The 19,004-nt window shown below is 37.3% G+C and overlaps 1 protein-coding gene across 2 annotated transcripts; it reads left to right on the forward strand.

Moving 5' to 3' along the window:
- The first annotated feature begins 162 nt into the window (after positions 1-162).
- armh3 (armadillo like helical domain containing 3) lies at positions 163-14,908 on the forward strand. 2 transcript variants are annotated; one of them, XM_033969257.2, is made up of 26 exons: positions 163-302; positions 1,062-1,165; positions 1,245-1,301; positions 2,376-2,522; positions 2,647-2,754; positions 2,832-2,924; positions 3,005-3,079; positions 3,170-3,256; positions 3,583-3,639; positions 3,710-3,753; positions 4,177-4,237; positions 4,349-4,395; positions 4,624-4,699; positions 4,786-4,879; positions 6,763-6,864; positions 6,942-7,000; positions 7,065-7,130; positions 7,200-7,269; positions 7,665-7,725; positions 7,804-7,892; positions 9,591-9,673; positions 9,852-9,978; positions 10,178-10,253; positions 11,025-11,103; positions 13,915-14,031; positions 14,169-14,908. In XM_033969257.2, exons 2-26 carry the CDS (start codon positions 1,064-1,066, stop codon positions 14,259-14,261), a joined length of 2,070 nt encoding a protein of 689 aa, XP_033825148.1. In that variant the 5' UTR covers positions 163-302; positions 1,062-1,063; the 3' UTR covers positions 14,262-14,908. The 2 variants fall into 2 exon arrangements, with proteins under 2 accessions (XP_033825148.1, XP_055079561.1); XM_055223586.1 differs by lacking the exon at positions 163-302 and adding an exon at positions 310-402.
- Positions 14,909-19,004: the final 4,096 nt, after the last annotated feature.

Raw genomic sequence — 19,004 nt, forward strand, 5'->3', positions numbered from 1 at the left:
GAAGATACAAAGGTGTTATCACACATACCGAGTTATACTAGTTATACTAACTTGGTAATCACCAAGTAGTCTACCTCTTAACAATGCAAATACAGTGCCTACATTGTCCTTCATATAATTTAGCAATATTTAGCTATATACAGTCTACGGCTATGAACCAGCAGGTCATATGCGGGCGCTAGGACCCAGTGGAGACGGGGGATGCTGCTCCTCCTCCGGCAGCAGCAGTATGCTAGCACAGGCTACTGTTGTAACAAGGCTTCATGATCAACTTCTCACATTTTACACCAAACACAGTTGAGGTATGTGCAAGAAATGGTAACGCCGTGACTTACCGAGGATAAAGCCATGTAATGGCGCAGTGTTACTGTCATCAGAGATAGCTGGTGTTCGCTGGTTCAGGTTGAAGTGAGGATGGGTCCCTGGTTGACATTTGGTTGAGTTAGCGGCAGCGCCTACGAAAGACAAATGTGGAGTTATATTTGAATCTTGTCGCGTTTAGTTTTAACCAACGTTGGTACCGTGTTTTTAATTAAATCATGCTTTTAATCGCGACCATTTCGTGACAAACCTCCTACGATGCGTTATTAAGCTAATGTGGCTAACTAGCATGAGCCCTTCCCTGTGGTTCAGCTAATATCATTGACTATATACAGCCAGTCTATGGCTAATGTTGTATCTTTGCTTGGTAAACGGTGTTTAGCGTGGGACCAGATTTACATGTGTATAGATACTATACTCATACATTACATGGTACAATATGAATACTAAACAGCTGAGGCAATATTAAATATCCACGTAAACTCAAGGCCATACATCCATACTAAAGTAACTGTATATTGTATACTGTATAGTCTTTACCAGACATTGCTTACAGGGATGATCAAAGCAGAATAATTGGGCTCATGTGACTCCCTCTTCATGTGACTGTGTAATTAATGATTTAAAATATCTCAGTCAGTAATATAATCAATCTAATACATGGTTTCTATCTGTTAATATTATGTAAACATAACCATATAGAAGCTCATTTTAATGTCTTGTTTTGTTTCTGTATTAAGTGATGTCTCAGGTGGAGAAGAAAGCGGGGTTACTGAGGAGGACCTCCTCCTCCAAAAAGCCCTTGAAGGAGAAGGTGGTGCTGATGTATGATGAGATTTTTGCAGTAAGTGTTTCCAGAGACCACTGATTGGAAATATCAGTAGTATGAAGATGGTAAAAAATATTGCATCTTTTTTTAATAGAAAGAGGACCCAGCTAAGAACAACCCTCGCTTCTGGGATGAACTGTTTCTTATGAAGGTATTGTTCATAAAGACACATTATGTTACAAGAAAATATACAAGCAATACATATGTAAAATATTAAACATTTGCTATGCTGAGGAAAAAAAATGATGTAATTAAAGTTGATCATTTTGTTTTACTCCTTAATTAGTGCTACAAAGATTAGATGTATGTGTAATCCCTCAGTTGTCCAGGTAGGATCCATAGTGAAAAAAAATTCAGTTCTGTCAATTGGACAAAAGATTTAGAGTGAAGGCATGTTGCTCACCCAAGCAGCCTTTTCATCAGTTGTTAGTGTGTTCTTTCACTACAAAGATTAGAGTTGAGACCTTAGACCAGACATGTCAGACTCAGGCCCGTGAGCCAGATTTGGCCCTTGGTATAAATATATTTGACCTGTGAGATCATATCAAACATGTATTAGAGCTGGCCTGTATGGAGCATGCACCTCTAATACTATGAACCCCAGAATGCTTTGCAAATGTCTTGGCGCCGGCCCCCACCACTTCTGTTGACACTCATAAACATCTGCTACCTGTCAAATTTAATCCACCCCTTCAGAAAAAAAATGCAGATGTTGTTGAAATTTTTCAATAAATATTTAATTTGGCCCGCAACTTAGTCACAGTTTTTAATTTTGACACCTCTACCTTAGACTAATCTACACAACACAAGGTTTATTGTGACGTTAAGAGCAGCAACTTCTTTTCATTATGAGTTTGTTCTGTACTTTTAGGTTGTTTTCACACACGTTAGTGCGCTCTCTGGAGTGACCCCAATGCACAGTAGATTTAGTTCTGTTTCCTTTTACTTTTGGATTGATCTTGTCCCGAGGTTGACCGCGGTCACACCAAACTGGGGTGAGTTTGGTGTGGGTAGAACCTCTCCAAGAACCTCCTAGTTCAAGGGCTCTTGGACCTGCCGTTTACCGCGGTACAGAATGTGACAGTAATGTTCACACTGGCCCAATGCACCACTCTTGGAGCGAATGCTCTTTTACGTCGACCCAACTAGTGGCAGTGTGAAAATGACTTTAGTCACAGTCATCGTATTGTATTATTAATGTATGCATTTTCACCTTTTGCTTTAGGTGAACTTGGAGTATCTGGAGTCAAAGCTGGAAAGTGTAGATGGAGAGGAGGTTCAGCGGATTCAGGACAATATCAATTCTCTGTTTCACCACTGCGTTCAGACTCTGGCAGAAGAGCACCAGATCAAAGTGGTCAATGCCCTTCAGGTAACAGCTGCTTTAGATAGTCCAATAATACTATATATGATCAAAAATTTAACTCTAATACTCTCTATACTTTATACTATATATTCAGTGTGTTTTGGGTTACATAAATCTCATTTTGTTTCAGACGCTTTGTGCACTTTTCCGGGGAGTCCATCAAAAAAATAAATCCGCTACCGGCTTCGATATTATCAACATGCTCATGGGGTTTGATAAGGCTGAGCAGAGGATGAAGGTGTGGCTGAGGTGTATGTTAACAGGCCTTGAAACAGTATTATTGAATTAGAATAATATTTTTGTGTGTCTCTGCAGGACCTCATGGAAAGACTAGACAGCCTTCTTTGTGGAGAGGGTTCAGAAAGTCTAAAGAGCCTTTGTCTTAAACTGCTGCTGTGTTTAGTGACGGTAAGTAAAAAGGATCTCTAATTTTATTTATTAATCTATTCCTGAAAATATGCACACCTAAAATAAACATGTGGTTTTAGGTAACTGATAACATCAGCCAGAACACTATATTGGAATATGTGATGATCAACAGCATTTTTGAAGCCATTTTGCAGGTAAGGTTAACAAGGTATTTTATTATGTTTTGTTTTTTTTTTATTATGACCACGACTATAATCACTTCAAATACCATATCCTCCTCTTAGATTTTGTCCGATACATCCAGCAGAGGGCAGCATGGGTATGATGCTGTGGTCCTTCTTGCACTTCTGGTCAACTATAGGAAGTATGAGGTGGGTTTAAACTGTCACTTAATTTTGAATACAAAATAAATATACAACTGAAGTGCCCTTTTTGGTTTCTAATTACACTACTTTAAATTTGTTCCTAAATAAATGAAGATATTAATAAAAATATAATCTTAAATGCCTGGATATTTAAGTTTTGAAACTAAACATTTCTGGAAAAATAAAAAAATGAAAACGATAAACTTACATGCATTATTATTATGTTGAAGGCATTAATTGGGAGATTTGATGTGTACTCTTGGACAAAAATATATCGTCTTATGGTATTCAATTTTTTAAAAACATTTTCAACTTGTGTCTCTATGTTTCAGTCTGTGAATCCATATATTGTAAAGCTTTCTATAGTGGATGATGAGCCAACCCTGGATGTAAGTATAGTTTCACCTGAACACAAATAGAGTTCATAAACAGTGTGGTTAAAAGTATTTTCTCTCTTAGGGCATGGGCATGGTTCTTCATCAGGCTTTGACCGAATACAACAGGTAAACTGCACAAATCACTCTGATGTGTTTTATATATAGTGTCTGAGTCGTCCTTGGGTATTATCTGCTTTCTTTGATGTTTCCTAAAAGTCTTTATTTTTATTCTCTTGAAAGAAAGCTTTTTAGTTATTTATATCTGACAGTTTTCTTGGCAGCCGGTAATGTATTTTGGGTGAGGCAAGCTTTAGAAACATAATCGCTGTTTGGGTATGCAGCTCCTGTCTGTCTGCATGCTTCAACAGACAAATCAAAGTGATGGATGATGGCTTTATATTGTTTTGGTTTTTTTCTACCTGGTCAGATAATAAATGAAAGGAAATAGATCAAGATGGTTTACAAATATGTGTTTACAGGTTTTGCGATGTAGTGTGTTTTGGTTTTATTGTCTCATCATTTCCCCTGTGTTAATCTTTTTTCCTTCAGGCAATACAAAGATAAAGAGGAAGAAAACCAGGGGGGCTTCTTTTCGACGCTGACGAGTATGGTACAAACACATTTCAATTCATTATTCTGTTGTAAAAATGAAATATATTTGTTTTTTTACCCTGCAACCAATTCCACTGTGGTTTATGTAAAGTCGTTTGTCTTTGCACAGGTGGGCAGCATGTTTATCGCAGATGCTGAGGAGAAACTTTCTGTACAGTAAGTAAAAAAATCTTTGTTTTATAATTACTGACTGTCAGTTCCAATGAGATCAGATTGTCTTCTTCCATTTAGATATTTATATGTAAATTTAGATGTGCATAACTCCTACACTCTATATCTTAACAAGGTTTACTCCATAAACGTGTTCCCAGAATCTGATTCAGTTCTTTGAAAAACTTTAAACTGACTCATTTTTGCTTTTATTGTTGTTGTTTTTTTCTTTAGGACAAATGAAGCAATTTTATTGGCATTGTATGAAGCAGTTCACCTCAACCGCAACTTCATCACTGTACTGGCACAGGTACAGCTCCAGAGTTCATGACGTTGAAGATGCTTAAGACTTCTGGTGTTTTTATTGCAATTTTCTCAAACTTGTTCTCACTGCAGAGTCATCCTGAGATCGACATGGCTGCCACTTCTACTACACCCACTTCAACTGCACCTACCACTCCTCTTGGCACTACACCCCCAGCACTAGACAGTAAGTTGGGTTTGTATTGATCACTTTGTAGTCTTATGTGATGTTTTTACCCCATTTTGTACATTATAATGTTTAAAGGACTAGGCTAAATAAATGTACTTTTAACTGTAATTTAAACCACTTTAAAACAATGTTTAGATGCTTTATAACCAATGATTATTTGCATTATCATTCAATGGTGTCATATGAGATAAAATTAGGTGCACCAACAAACTCATGTGAGAAACAATGGTCCAAGAGATATTCATTTAAAATCAGATGATGTTTTTGCAGTCCATCAGAAATGTGCTAAAATGTGCATGTAAATGTCTTCCTGTGTCCGGCACTGTGTCCGGCACTGTGTCCGGCACTGTGTCCGGCACTGTGTCCGGCACTGTGTCCGGCACTGTGTCCGGCACTGTGTATACAGAAATACCATTTTTAATCAGCTCTTGTAGATTTTATTTTATTATCGACGGTATACTCAGTAATATTCTTAAATCATATTTTAATATCTGGGCGACCTCTTGTCTAATATTTTTCGTCTTGATGCAGTACATAAGCTTTTTATTTCTACTGTTGGCCTAGTTGTCTTATTATGACATGGGCTTTTTTGCATCATCATCACTTGTGTATCTTGAGAAAACTGTACAAGTACTTCTTCTGTCCTACTTCACATTGCCACAATAAGGAGATTAGCATGCTAAAGCCAGCATCTTATTACATTTTCAGTTCATGTGAGTCACTTCTGATTGGGTTATAGACTTATGGGACTGCTAAGTTTATTCAAGTCATTTGACATTCACACGTGCTGTTACTGCTAAAAGGTGTATGTCTCTTTGCACTCGGCTCTCCACTGCTTTACTCCAAACCTTAGCTCCACTGGCCTATGAAATATTCACTTCCTGAGTAGGATACAGATGCATTTAACATGCAGTGTGCATTATGTCATGTCCTGATTCTCATAGGCTGATGTAGTAAACTATATTTCGCAAAGATTCTCTCGGTGGGGAAAACATATGTACAGGAGGGGAAATGGAAATAGCTGTCTCATCTTTTATCCATGAAACAAGCTTCGTGATTCAGAGCACAGATTTGTAAACGGATGGAGATGCTTGTCTAGACATCAAAGCAGATGACACAAATGTAGTAATGGGACAAAGGCACCATTTTTTGCATCGCATTTAGTTGCTTGAGTGAACGTGCCATCTGTGCCAGCAAACAGGATACTAACTCTTAATATACTTTCTCCTTAACAAAGACTTGTGGCTCTGATTCTGAGCGTGATTTCTTAGTGAAAGATGGTTTTCATCTGCCTTCTACTTCTGTGCATTATTAGTAGGTTTGCATGATAATTTTCTTGAAGTATTTGCCACAATGTACATTCATTTCACAGGAAACCAAATGCATCGCAATAATACATAATAGATTTAAAAAACAGTGTTAAATGTTGAAACATTTTTAAAACATGTGACCTTTATGGCAACAGTAAGTTACAGTACAACAAGTAAGAGTACGTTACCTCGGTACAAGATGAAAGTTGCTGGGATAGGCTCCATGCAGACAATAACTGCAACAATAATTTTGCTGATTAATCTACTGAATTTATCCCATTTTAAGCAAAAGGGATGTTTGAAGCCATATTGATAGTGGTATATTTGCAGATAAAATGTGTTTTTCATCCAAATACAAAATTGTTAATGTTTTCTCTGTAATTCATGTCCTAAAATGTCTTCTCTCAGCACATGCATGTTTCAGAGTTTTGTGTTGAGACCAGATAACAGTTATTTGGGTTTTATTAACATCCATTGCCCAGTACTATATATTGCATATTCGATCATGTCTTTGTAGCATTGTCCAGTCCAAATTGTATGTATAATGAATGTGTCTGTGTTTCTCTGCAGTGATGAACAATCCAGAACTGCCCCTTGATCCCAATCTCCAAACAAGCAACCTCTTAATTACATTTCTGAAATATGCCTCCATCGTAATGCAAGACACTAAAGGTAATTTATTCTTCACTTCATCTTTCACTGTGTCTATTTAATCGTCTTCCTCCTCGACAATATTATTTACTTTACAGATGAGCACCGCCTGAACAGTGCCAAGTTGTGCCTCATTATCCTCACTTGTATAGCAGAGGTAAGTTCATTGTTTGCTTGTGCTGCAGTAGTTAAATCTTAATATAATTTTTTTTCCCCCTTAGGACCAGTATGCAGATGCCTTCCTTCATGATGACAACATGAATTTCAGAGTCACTCTACACAGAATGGTGAGGAGCAAAGCTGTTGTAATCTCTAAGTGTTATTACAGTGAGCTAATGACTGTTGATTCTCTTCAGCCCATGAGACACAGGAAAAAGACGATAGATAAGAATGTCCCTTCACGCCCCCTCGTGTGTGCAGTTTTAGGTATGATTAATATTTTATTGTATTGTATTTGGAGGAAAACATATGAAAATTATACTTTTAAGACCTTTTAACCATGTTATAATTGTTTTCCCATGTCATTTACCCACTAAGAGAACTATGAAGAGTCTTGCTACAAAAATGTCAGTTTTCCCACATCATACGCTCACACTGTGCTTATTTACTTCCATTCCTGATTTTTTTTTTTCATATATTAATGTTTAAAATATAAAATAATGATCCATGGGTGCCATAGATTCTAACTATATTGCTGACAAAAGCATAATATATCTTCTTTAAAAATGCTAACATTGCACAGTTTTGCTTTACATTAAGTTTTAAAGCAGAAATGCACATATTAATCTTGATTTAAACTTTGTCTGTGCCAATTTATCCAGATCTAATGGTAGAGTTTATAGTCACGCACATGATGAAGGACTTTCCCATGGATTTATACTTGTAAGAATCACAACACAACAGAACTTTTTCTCTCCTGAGGCTCTGCTTCGTGGTAATACCTCTTTTCTCTGTGTGCAGGCGATGTGTGCAGATAATTCACAAACTTCTGTGCTACCAGAAAAAGTGCAGAATACGGTTACACTATACTTGGAGGGAGCTCTGGTCGGGTACGTTTGGATGCCGTTACAGAAAGCAACTACTTACTTTTCAAATCCATGCATCAAAACATACATGCATTTGTCATTTTTATTGAAGACACGAAGATGATCAATTTGAGATGAAAAAATGCAAACGTTGCACTAGTCAGGATGCTAGCTAGCTCACTCTGCCTCAAAGCTAACAGTCACTTTTATTAAAACTGGAGAACCTAAAATAAACAAATTCCAAACTACTCAATTGTTTTTAAATGTAGAATACTTCAGTTTGTGGTGTTTTAATATTTATTACACCTCAGAATTAGCATTAACGTTAGCAATGAGACACAAACGTCTCTCTTTCTGTCCTCTGGTGAGGTATTAATTTTATTTGGGTAGTTTTCACCATGTCAGTGACACCCACCTGCAGCTCTCTGTCCACTGCTTGATCTTTAAATATTTATTCATTTTAGCGTGACTCAGCGGCACTACTATTTTATCTTTGAGGTTTTGCTAGCAGCTCACAAATCTTCATCAATCTTCATCAAAAATTACAATATTTTTTCATGCAGAGCTGGCTTGCCTAATCAAATATCTATGGCATATACTTATGCTTCAGATATAATTTAAAAAAATACTGTAACACTGCTTGTGGTCATCAAACCTGATTTCCTCCACCAGTTCATTGGCCTGTTATTCATTGTGTTGTATGAGATTTGATAATGAGTTTTTAGTAAAGCTCAATCCATCCTTTTGGTCCTGTTTTCAGCCTGGTCGATCCACGTTTCTTTGGGTTTAATGGTTTCATTTCACTGCAGACTCATCCAATAATCAGACCAGTAATCGGCTTAATTTCCCTAATAACACAGATCGTCTCCTCCTGCTGGTGATAATGGCAAACCACCAAACAAGAGCTGGAAGAAAAATTGTCTAAATTAAACCAATAGACTTGTTTGTTTTGTTGTAGGGCGATTGCACCACTTTCTGAGAGGCTTTCCTTGGAACATGTACTGAAGCTTTAAAAGAACTGAATTTAAAAGCCCTCATCTGTGTTTCTATTATCAACTTTACTACAAACACCCTTTGAATATTGACAAATACATTACTGTTTAGACTTAACATTTTATTTACATGAGCCTGTCTGCAATAGGGAATGCCACATGAAAGGAAAAAGAGGGGAAAATGTTTAACTTATTTGGGATGAAGTGGTTACATGGAACTACTAGTTGACACCCATGTTTTTAGTAGTAGGGTAAATCTGAAGGGAGAAAACTTAGAACTCCACACTGAAATACAGAGACCCCACCTGGTCTGGTAATTGAAACCAGGATCTTCTTGGTCGGAGGCTTACACACTTCTCCACTATTTCGACACTTCAAGATTACAATACAATGGCAAATAGCTGATTTAAAGTTGCAATATTTAGCTTTTCTGCCTATCTCCACGGATGTTAATGCTTTCCCTGGAATGTTCCACAGTATGGCATCAAGTGCAGACAATCAAGTGCCACAGGTCAGATCTTTAGAGAGACAAGAATGCACATGTTTAATATTTTAAAACAAAACTAAGTATACACCTGTAATTACATAACTGCAAGACTGAAAAGTTTACTGTCCTACTTCCAGGCAAAGCAAAAACATCTCAAAGTTTTAGTGAGCCCCTTTAAATACTGCCCCACTGATCATAATTCATTATAGAAACTATTCATCTTGATGTCCTTCCTCTCCACAGCTCTCATAAACCTGTTGAAGTTTCTGCTCTCAAATGAGACCACACTTCTGGCTAAGCACAACATCTTTCAGTTGGCATTACTGGTGAGATGTTTTTTGTTTTTTTTATTGTTTTTAATATTGTACTTTATTTGATCCTAACAAGTTAATAACAAAGATTAGTAGTACTAAACTAATGCCTTATAGTTTTTGTCATTGGCCTATATATTTTTTCAATTGGAAATGTATATCTAAATGTGTGTGTTGGCGTGTAACTTTTCAGGTGGTGAATTTGTTCAACATGTTTATTACTTATGGGGACACATTCCTGCCCACCTCCAACAGTTATGACGAGCTCTACTATGAAATTGTTCGAATGCACCAAGTCTTTGACAATCTCTACTGTATGGGTATGTGAAAAAAGCATTTTTGGCTTATATTACATTTTTCCTTTTACAAATAAAAAAAGCTCTTGACTAATGTCCCACACCAGTAATAAAACAAAATGACGAACTACTAAGAAATTGTCAGAACAAATATAAGTTTTCTTTTTTTTTAAATTGTTTTTTGTCAGAAACCTTACTATAATTGTCCCATTGTCTATTTCAGTTCTGAGAGTTTCTACCAACACAGGCCAGTGGAAGGAGCCAGCGAGCAAAGTCACACACGCCCTTGTGAACATCCGGTAAAAAGACATGCTCTCTAATACACTAATATAATAGAGTGAGGGAGGAAGGAGTCACATTGTACCAGACTGACTTGGATCTCAGACAACTGTGTGTGTTAAGGTCACAATAATATAATGAAAGGTTTATCTTTTGGGTTTTTCTCCCCGAGGGGCTGTGCCTTTTCTAATTTTAGCTTCCAAGTTTAGCTCCCTCTTTGTAGTAATTTTCTTTATCTGGATATACTTGAACCCTGATTCTCAATGTCCTTTTATAATCTGCATTTCCTTCACTAATCCCTAGAGGTCACCCCAGATCAGGGCCCCCTCAAGACCACTCTTAAGATGGATTCATTCCCACAGGATTTTATTGAACTCGATGCATTACAGCTCATATTCTGTTATACAAATTGTTTTATTGCCGAAAATAGGAGGCAATGGACCGTTTTATAATAGGGAGAGATATAACCCTGAGATTATGTTGAAATTAATTTAAGGTCAAACCCAATTGAATTTCTGCACCTGCCTCTTCCTTCACACAAACGTTACTGTAAATTACCACTGCCTACAATTGTGTGCAGTTCTGCCATTATAATATGTCTGATATATGACAGACTTCGGGTTGATTCTGTCTATTTTTCAAACCTGATGAAAATGGAAATAGAGGTGAAGTTTTGATGCATGAATAAATGAGATTGTCATCTGAATTTTCAAGTGGAAATCAGGTCATTGTGAAGAAAGCTATACAAAACAGGGTTTGCTTCAAATGTATATTTTTCTTTTTGTTTAAAGGGCCATCATAAACCATTTCAACCCTAAAATTGAGTCCTATGCTGCAGTCAACCACATCTCTCAGCTGTCGGAAGAGCAGGTAAACGCACAATGCCTCTTATATGTATTTATTTAAAGATGGACTATGTAACTTTTCTGGTGAGGCAAAGGGAAAACATCTTATCATTATGTGTTTTATATCTCTTTGGAAACAAGCACGTAAGGCCACCTGTTACTGTTCAGATCTGTGAAGTCAAGGTATTTTTTCAGCAATAAAAACACCTTTAAATGCAAGATGAATCATTTAAATGATATACTGTGGAACATTCCAGGCAAAGCAATAATGGCTAAATGTTTTTTAAGATTTGGTTTATTAGTAACCATGCAGCCAGCAGCAATTTAACTTTACTTTATAAACATGTCATCTACTTCCATCGCCCATAATGCATTTCCATGTGAGCGATAACAAACAGAATTAAATAACTTGTTCATACAAAAAGCTATTTCACATTTGCCATTGATGAGAGCTTTATCTCCAGTGTTAATAAGGAGAGGTGTGCTGTCAGAGGAGTCTTCTTTAACAGTGCGATAAGAGAGTGATGGATTCAGTCATTAAACCCTCCAATTACCGCTACTTTTATCTGGTAAATTTATTCACAACACAGGACGCCTGAATGCTCCTGTTTTGTGATTCTGTGTCACACCAGGATCTGGTTGTGATGTGTGCACACAGCTAATTAAATGCAATGGGATGATTATTGCTGATTGTAATTCTAGTCTTAGTGTCACTCTGTAGATGAGAACAGTACAGTTATGGTGTTTTGACAAGTGACTACTAGAGTGGCTTTGATCTTTACCAGAACTAGCATAAGGCCACATAGTGATATTAAAGAAACTACTATTTTGTCTAGAAAATTACATTATATCGTCTGAAAAATGTGTTTGTATTATTGCGGTCAAAATTGGTGTCATAGTATTGAGTTGTGTTTTTTAGTTTATTTATTCAAGTTTGCTATTTAAGTATTATGATAACAATAATAAAGATTAAATGGTAAATTTAAGGGTCGATCTGTTGTAGAGCAAGGAAGATATTGGTGTTTATTTTAGCACAGCTCTCTGGCATGATTTGGCAGTTCCACATGCATGTTCTTTAGTGATGTTAAAACAAATCAAGATGCCCCGACTTGAATAACACCCCATCTATTTTCTGCTGTGTGTTTTTCTCGTTTATTTGTAAAATGTTGTGCAAATCTTTCATGTTTTTCCATCTGTCTGTGCACACCCGTGCACTTCACCAGGAGCAGAGTGACAATGGGAGATGGATGGTCCCTGGAAACATGCAGCATTTAATGAGCTTTGGTCCGTCCCACACTCAGTCACTAAAGTGGAGTTAAGCAAAGTGACTATATCGGAGCTTCAAGATAAACACGCACAGTCAGACCTGCTTAGCCACGCACAAAACAGTGTGTGTGTAAGTGCGCACATGTGTGTGTTTGTGTATGTACTGGGATGGATGTAAAATGCTGAGGCAATGATATTTCTATATTATGTCAGCTAAAGACATCCCTTTTTGACAAGTTAACTTTACATTTTTAATCCTAAGCTTTGACCTGCTCCTGTGACAGTAATGTGGATGGTTGCATTAAAAATTGCAGCTGAATTAATACATGAGTAAATGCTTGGGCTGCAGCACTTGATCACATAATGCTGACAAATTGACCATTTAAATAAATGTTAATTATCATCCGGATCATAAAACAATAATAAAAGATACAGTTTGATAAATAAGTAAACAGGTTTTATCACAATAACAGCAGCATTATTAAACCTACATGTTTATGACAAAAAACTACGAAATAGCATATTTTAGCTTAAAATAGTTAAATGTAAAAACCCCAAGACATAACAGGAACCTTTTTGACTAGTTGATTAATCAAGACTTGCTGAGCAGTCGACTAAAACAATGATTTGTGGAAAAGTTGATACATTTGTACTGGACTGAGCTGTGCCTCTGCTTTTCTCCTCCAGTGCTTATAGTTTTGATGTATTTTTTATCTATTTCTCATTTTTTCCTGTTGTCATGTCATGATAAAATGTGTGTAGCTGTGAGTGTTTGTGGCCCGGGTCGGCCCAGAGGGGCAGGTGATGAAGAGCGTTGAGGGAGAGGAGCAGATGAGCTATAGCGTGTGAACCAAGCTGGAAATACATGAGTATGAATTTTTCATCAGTGTGCTGTACCATCAGACACTAAATAACAACAACAGCTCTGTGCCCCGGGCTCAGCTGTGGCTTTGTTTATAAGTAGTAGAGGAAAAACAAATATCTACTTCTAACGTGTTTAAAGTCATGATTTGGTCACACTTAAGATAAACCTCTGAAGGAAAGAGCAGAGCAGTGAGCTATGATGGTCATACTATTTGTAATATATGGTTACATACCAATGCATCCCTTCTTTTAAATGTTTTTTTTTCTTTTTTTTTTTCTAAGCATACATTACAAATTAATGAATCCATTATTTCTATTAAAGAGATCAACACGGTTTGAAATTACATGAATTTAGTCTTTTGGGCGAGGTGTGGCGAGGTTGTAGTTTAGAGTGGTTTAGAGTGGTTTGACAAACGGTAACTACTTTGGTAATAACTTTGGCATCCTTATGTGCAATGTTTTTATCATGTCATAAGGCCTCAGAAACATAGTGTCTCTTTTCACAGGGTGCTGGCAGCTGCTGGAGATCTGCTATACGATTGTGCCACATACCGTTATGTTGTAATAAAGTATTAATAGTGTTCTCAATATTTCAGTGAATGATCAGAAATGCATTAATGGCTTGAAGACTAATTGGTTTTGACAGATGCCTCCTCACTGAATGTCCTTATGGGTTGGTGTAATGATGATCTGATTTTGTGCTCAGGTTTTGGAGGTGGTCCGCTCAAACTACGACACTCTGACGCTGAAGCTCCAGGACGGTTTGGACCAGTTTGAGCGATACTCAGAACAGCCCAAAGAAGCGGCTTTCTTTAAGGAGCTGGTAAGGGCCTGGATGCTGGTAAATATTTTCCAGCAAAATGTGACTTTTTAAATAAATCTTTAATCACCTATTAATGAAAATGAAAACTATTTAACATGCCTGATACAGCTGTTTTACTTGTCTCTTTTCTTTTGCAGGTGCGCTCGATCAGTCTGAACGTGAGGAAGAACGTGTCTCTGAACACTTTGAGTCAGGACGTCCTGTTGAAAGAGTTCTCCACCATTTCTTGAAACACACAGCGGCTCTCAACTTCCCCTAACGGAAAAACTGATTACTACATGTGAATACAGACACTCTCTTCCTCCTCCTGTGATGTCTGCCACACACACCAGGCCTGGATGCACCTTAGTGTAAAGTGCACTGTCTGTGTGCAATCTGCAGTATTGGCTGGACTGTTAGTTACACAACATCTGTTTGAAGTGTTTTGCTATTTTCTCCATCATTTTCCTGTGAATTATTCTAAGTTTCATTCATCTTTACACTGGTTGTGAGGACCCTGAGCCTTTTTTGAGTTTAGATATTAAGATAACAAGTATTGGCCTTACATAGGAGTGAATGTAAAACAATCTCAAAATAATAGTATTTTATTTTCACTTTGTTCTGGAGGAGGACATTTTGAACTGCCAATCTTCTCCCAACTAATCACTGCTGTACATCATAAATCGCATCATCATTTGCAGTTAATGAATGTATGTGAAATGAAAGAAGATAAACATGGTTGTGATATTTTTATTTCAATCTTAAGTTCTAACCTGTCCTGTTTCAAATCATTTTATTTTTATTTTCTTACAGGAACCAAACTCAATTATGCAAACTTTGTTAAGTAGAATTAATGTCTTGTTTCTTCCATAGCTAATTCTTCTTGTATATTTATGTATTTTTAAATAAAGGTTGGTCTGCTCTTCCTCCTAAAATATTTTAATGTAATAACACCAACAATGGGGTAGCAGTTTGAGCCGTGTTAGTTGTCCTGGGATTGTCACATATGTATCGATTAATGAGTGACACCTGGATTATCATTTCAAACAGTGTATTTATTTGCAACTTTCACCTTTTTGTTGAAAATCAAACTCCTGAACAGGACCATGAGCTCTTGTATTGATCACAGGTTCCTGAAAATGTGTTATTTAAATCAATTTTGCTTTTTTTCCTGACTTTTTCAACCATTTTAAAGTTTTTGGACTATGTTTCCTAAAGTGTGCATCGTTTCACCATGGTAACTGATGAACATTGCAAAGTGCATACTGAAATCTTACACTTAAGTTTTCAAATATGGTTTACTTTACTAGACCGATTGATTTTTCTCAACACTGTAAAGAAGAAAGATATCAAATCAACAATAGACTCATTTATTTGAAGAGCACAATTTGTACACATAATGCAGAGCGCTTTACAGAACAAGAAGGCCACTTTACAATCAACTGTAAGTACAACCACTCTGCTTGTGAAACCCGAGCCCAACAAACTATCTCTCAGTACCACTCCTCATGTCTGCTCTGATCCTAAATGTGAACATCCATCTCCCCTTGTTATTAGCTCTCTGTGTTTGTCTCTTTTCAAACTTCTGTTGCAGTTGTTTGAAGGAGACACATAAATGATAACACAGGTGCACTGTTCATGGAAATGATACATTTTGAAAATGCCTCATGTTCTAATGTTGATGATTTGTTGAACTCTGTGATATTGTTTTTGAATGCTCCAATTGCCCCAATGAAGGTTATAATGATTAAAGATAAGCAGAAAGCACCATGGAGGAATGAGGACTCGGTCAGGGCACAGAAAAGGGAGTGCCTGAGGGCTGAGCGGAAATGGCGCAAGTCAAAGCTCCAGGTTCATTATGAGATTTACAGAGAAAAGATGCACATGTACAACCACAGTTTATGTAGAACAAGGGAGAGGTATTTTTCTGACATTATTGGAAGTTGCAGTAACAACTCTCCACAAACCCTCCAGCCCTGCGGCCGTTAGAATTACCTTCCATCCAAAAATGCCATCAATTCTATGACGCAAATAACAACCCAGCTCCCACCTAGACATTTAGAACTGACTCACTTTGCACCTGTGACTGACAAAACTGTCCAAATATTGTCACCAGTCTGAGTTCATCTACATGCTGCCTCCATGTGTTACCCACTAAATTTCTAAAGTCTGTGCTCAACAGTGCTATCTCCACTCGCTCTATGGAACATTCCCAAGAGCTTTGAAAACTACAGTTATCAAACCTCTGCTAAAGAAGAGCAGTCTTGATGCCACAATATTGAACAATTACCAACCAATCTCAAATCTGCCGTTTTAGGCAAAGTCCTTGAAAAAGTTGTTTACCAACATCTTATTAACTTTCTCCAAATGAACAACTCCTTTGATGTTTTCCGGTCAGGTTTTAGACCCCACCACAGCACTGAGACTGCTCTTTTCAAAGTGACAAATGACATCCACCTGAATACTGATGCAGGCAAAGTGTCAGTCTTGATCTTGATAGATCTGACTGCTGCCTTTGACACTCTCGATCATGGGATCCTTTTACAGAGACTAGAGGACTGGGTGGGCAGCTGTGGTACGGCACTAAACTGGTTCAAGTCCTATCTAGAAAACAAGGAGTACTTTGTTTAAATTGGAAAATGTGTCTCAGATAAAATTTCCCTAACCTGTGGGGTGCCCCAGGGGTCAATCCTGGGACCCCTGTTGTTCAATCTCTACATGCTGCCATTAGGCCAGTTAATACACAGCAATAATGTGTCCTACCACAACTATGCAGATGACACTCAGATCTATGTGTCACTGGCAGCAGGTGAATATGGACCAGTGGATTCACTCTGCCACTTTATTCAACAGATCAGTGTGTGGATGCAAAACAACTTTCTCCAGCTAAACTCAGACAAGACTGAAGTCATCGCCTTTGGCCACAGAAACATAGAGAAAGTGTTAGTGGTCACAGTCTCTCTCTAAAACCTTTAAATCAGGGCAGAAATCTAGGGGTAATAATGGACTCAGACTTGAACTTTACCAGCCACATCAAATCAATAACATCTGCAGCTTTTTACCTTCTAAAAAACATTGCAAAAATCAAAGGTATTCTGTCAAAGCCAGACTTAGAGAGACTTATCCATGCATTTGTCTCCAGTATGTTAGACTACTGTAATGGCCTGCTCACTGGCCTCTCCAAACGAGCCTTAACACAGCTACAGTACATCCAGAACACTGCTGCTCGGGTCCTGACAAGAACAAGGAAGTACAAGCATGTATGTCCTCTACTCAGGTCTCTGCACTGGCTCCTGTAGCTCAGTGAATAGATTTCAAAGCAGCTTTGCTTGTGTACAAGTCTCTCCATGACCAGTGCCATATGAACCATCTCACACTCTGAGGAGTTCAGGGACCGGCCTCCTGCTGGTGCCCAAAGTCAGGACTAAATATGGGGAATCAGAGTTGCAGTTTTATGCAAAAACCTGGAGATGTGAGACAGACCTCTACTTTAACTATTTTTAAACCCAGGCTCAAAACAGTTCTCTTTAGCTGTGCATATGATTGAAAGTTTTTTGTTTTTTTTCTGCACTCTTCTGGTTTAATGTTCATTTTATGATGCTTATTTGTGATTATTTATGTTTTGATTTGTGCGACTTTAATGTCTTTCTTCTTCTGTAAAGGGCTTTGAATTACTTTGTGTATGAATTGTTCTATACAAATAAACTTGCCTTGCGTATCTGCTCCTCTGTTTTAGATAATCACCATTTACTACTAACACAAAGGCCTCCACAGACTGCCCCATCTAAACATCTTAAATCTGGTCTCTGTTGGTTCTGCTCCTCATTCAGTTATTTTGCAAATATCCCATCTCACTTTTGTCACCATAGAACTTATTCTCAGCCAAATAATCATGTCATAATTTCATCCATTCATTATCTGTGTAATCACTCAATCTTTCAGGTAAGCTCCAAAATAATTCAGTTTCCTTTTGTCATCAATTTAACTGGAATATATCTAATATTTTACAAACACCAACCTTGTTTTACACATTAAATAAAGAAAAGAATCAGGATAGAGACAGTTCAGATGAGAAATAAACCTACAAGGAGGACAAACACTGTCACACTGTGATGTTAAAGCCAAAAATAGACCAAAAATAAAAGCATTAGTTTGGTTGTGTTGTTTATTGATCTGAAAAATGGAAAAAGAAAAAAAAAAAAAAAAAACAATACAAAAAAAACAACAACAAAAAAACAAAAACAAAAAAACAAACAAACAAACGTGTCCTTACTTGGAGCGTACTTGCATCTCTACAATCCATCTCTTATTGGGCCTGTAGGAGAACCTCCTCCTGGTTGCTTCCAAAGAAATGTTGCTCTTTTGGCTATAATCATGCACAGCATGGCATAAAAATCACCTGTCTACTTGAAGAATGTTTCTAAATATGATTTAAACTTTCTGTTTCCATGGAATAATAGGTTTGTCATTTAGCCCTGAAGGCGTTCTCTTTGGGGACTTTTTATAGGCAAGGCAGGTTTATTTGCATAGCACAATTCATACACAAGGTGATTCAAAGTGTTTTACAAAAACATTAAAATCACAATACAACAAATCAAAGCATAAATAACAACAAACAATCATAAAATGAACATTAAAACAGAAGAGTTCAGGATAAAAACCTTTCAGTCACATGCACAGCTAAACAGAACTGTTTTGAGCCTGGATTTAAACACTGTCAAAGTAAAGGCCTGTCTCACATCTTTAGGAAAATTGTTTCAGGTTTTAGTTGCATAAAACTGAAACGCTGATTCTCCGTGTTTAGTCCTGACTCTGGGCACCAGCAGAAGGCCAGTCCCTGAAGTCCTCCGAGTGTGAGATGGTTCATATGGCACTGGCCATGGAGAGACTTGTTCACAAGCAGAGCTGCTTTAAAGTTTAAAGTAGCTGTTAAAGTTCAAGTTACTTTAAAATGTAATTTAATTGTAACTAAATTACACCCAACACTGTTTATA

The sequence above is a fragment of the Periophthalmus magnuspinnatus genome, chromosome 1 (assembly GCF_009829125.3).
Source record: "Periophthalmus magnuspinnatus isolate fPerMag1 chromosome 1, fPerMag1.2.pri, whole genome shotgun sequence".
NCBI lineage: Eukaryota > Metazoa > Chordata > Actinopteri > Gobiiformes > Gobiidae > Periophthalmus > Periophthalmus magnuspinnatus.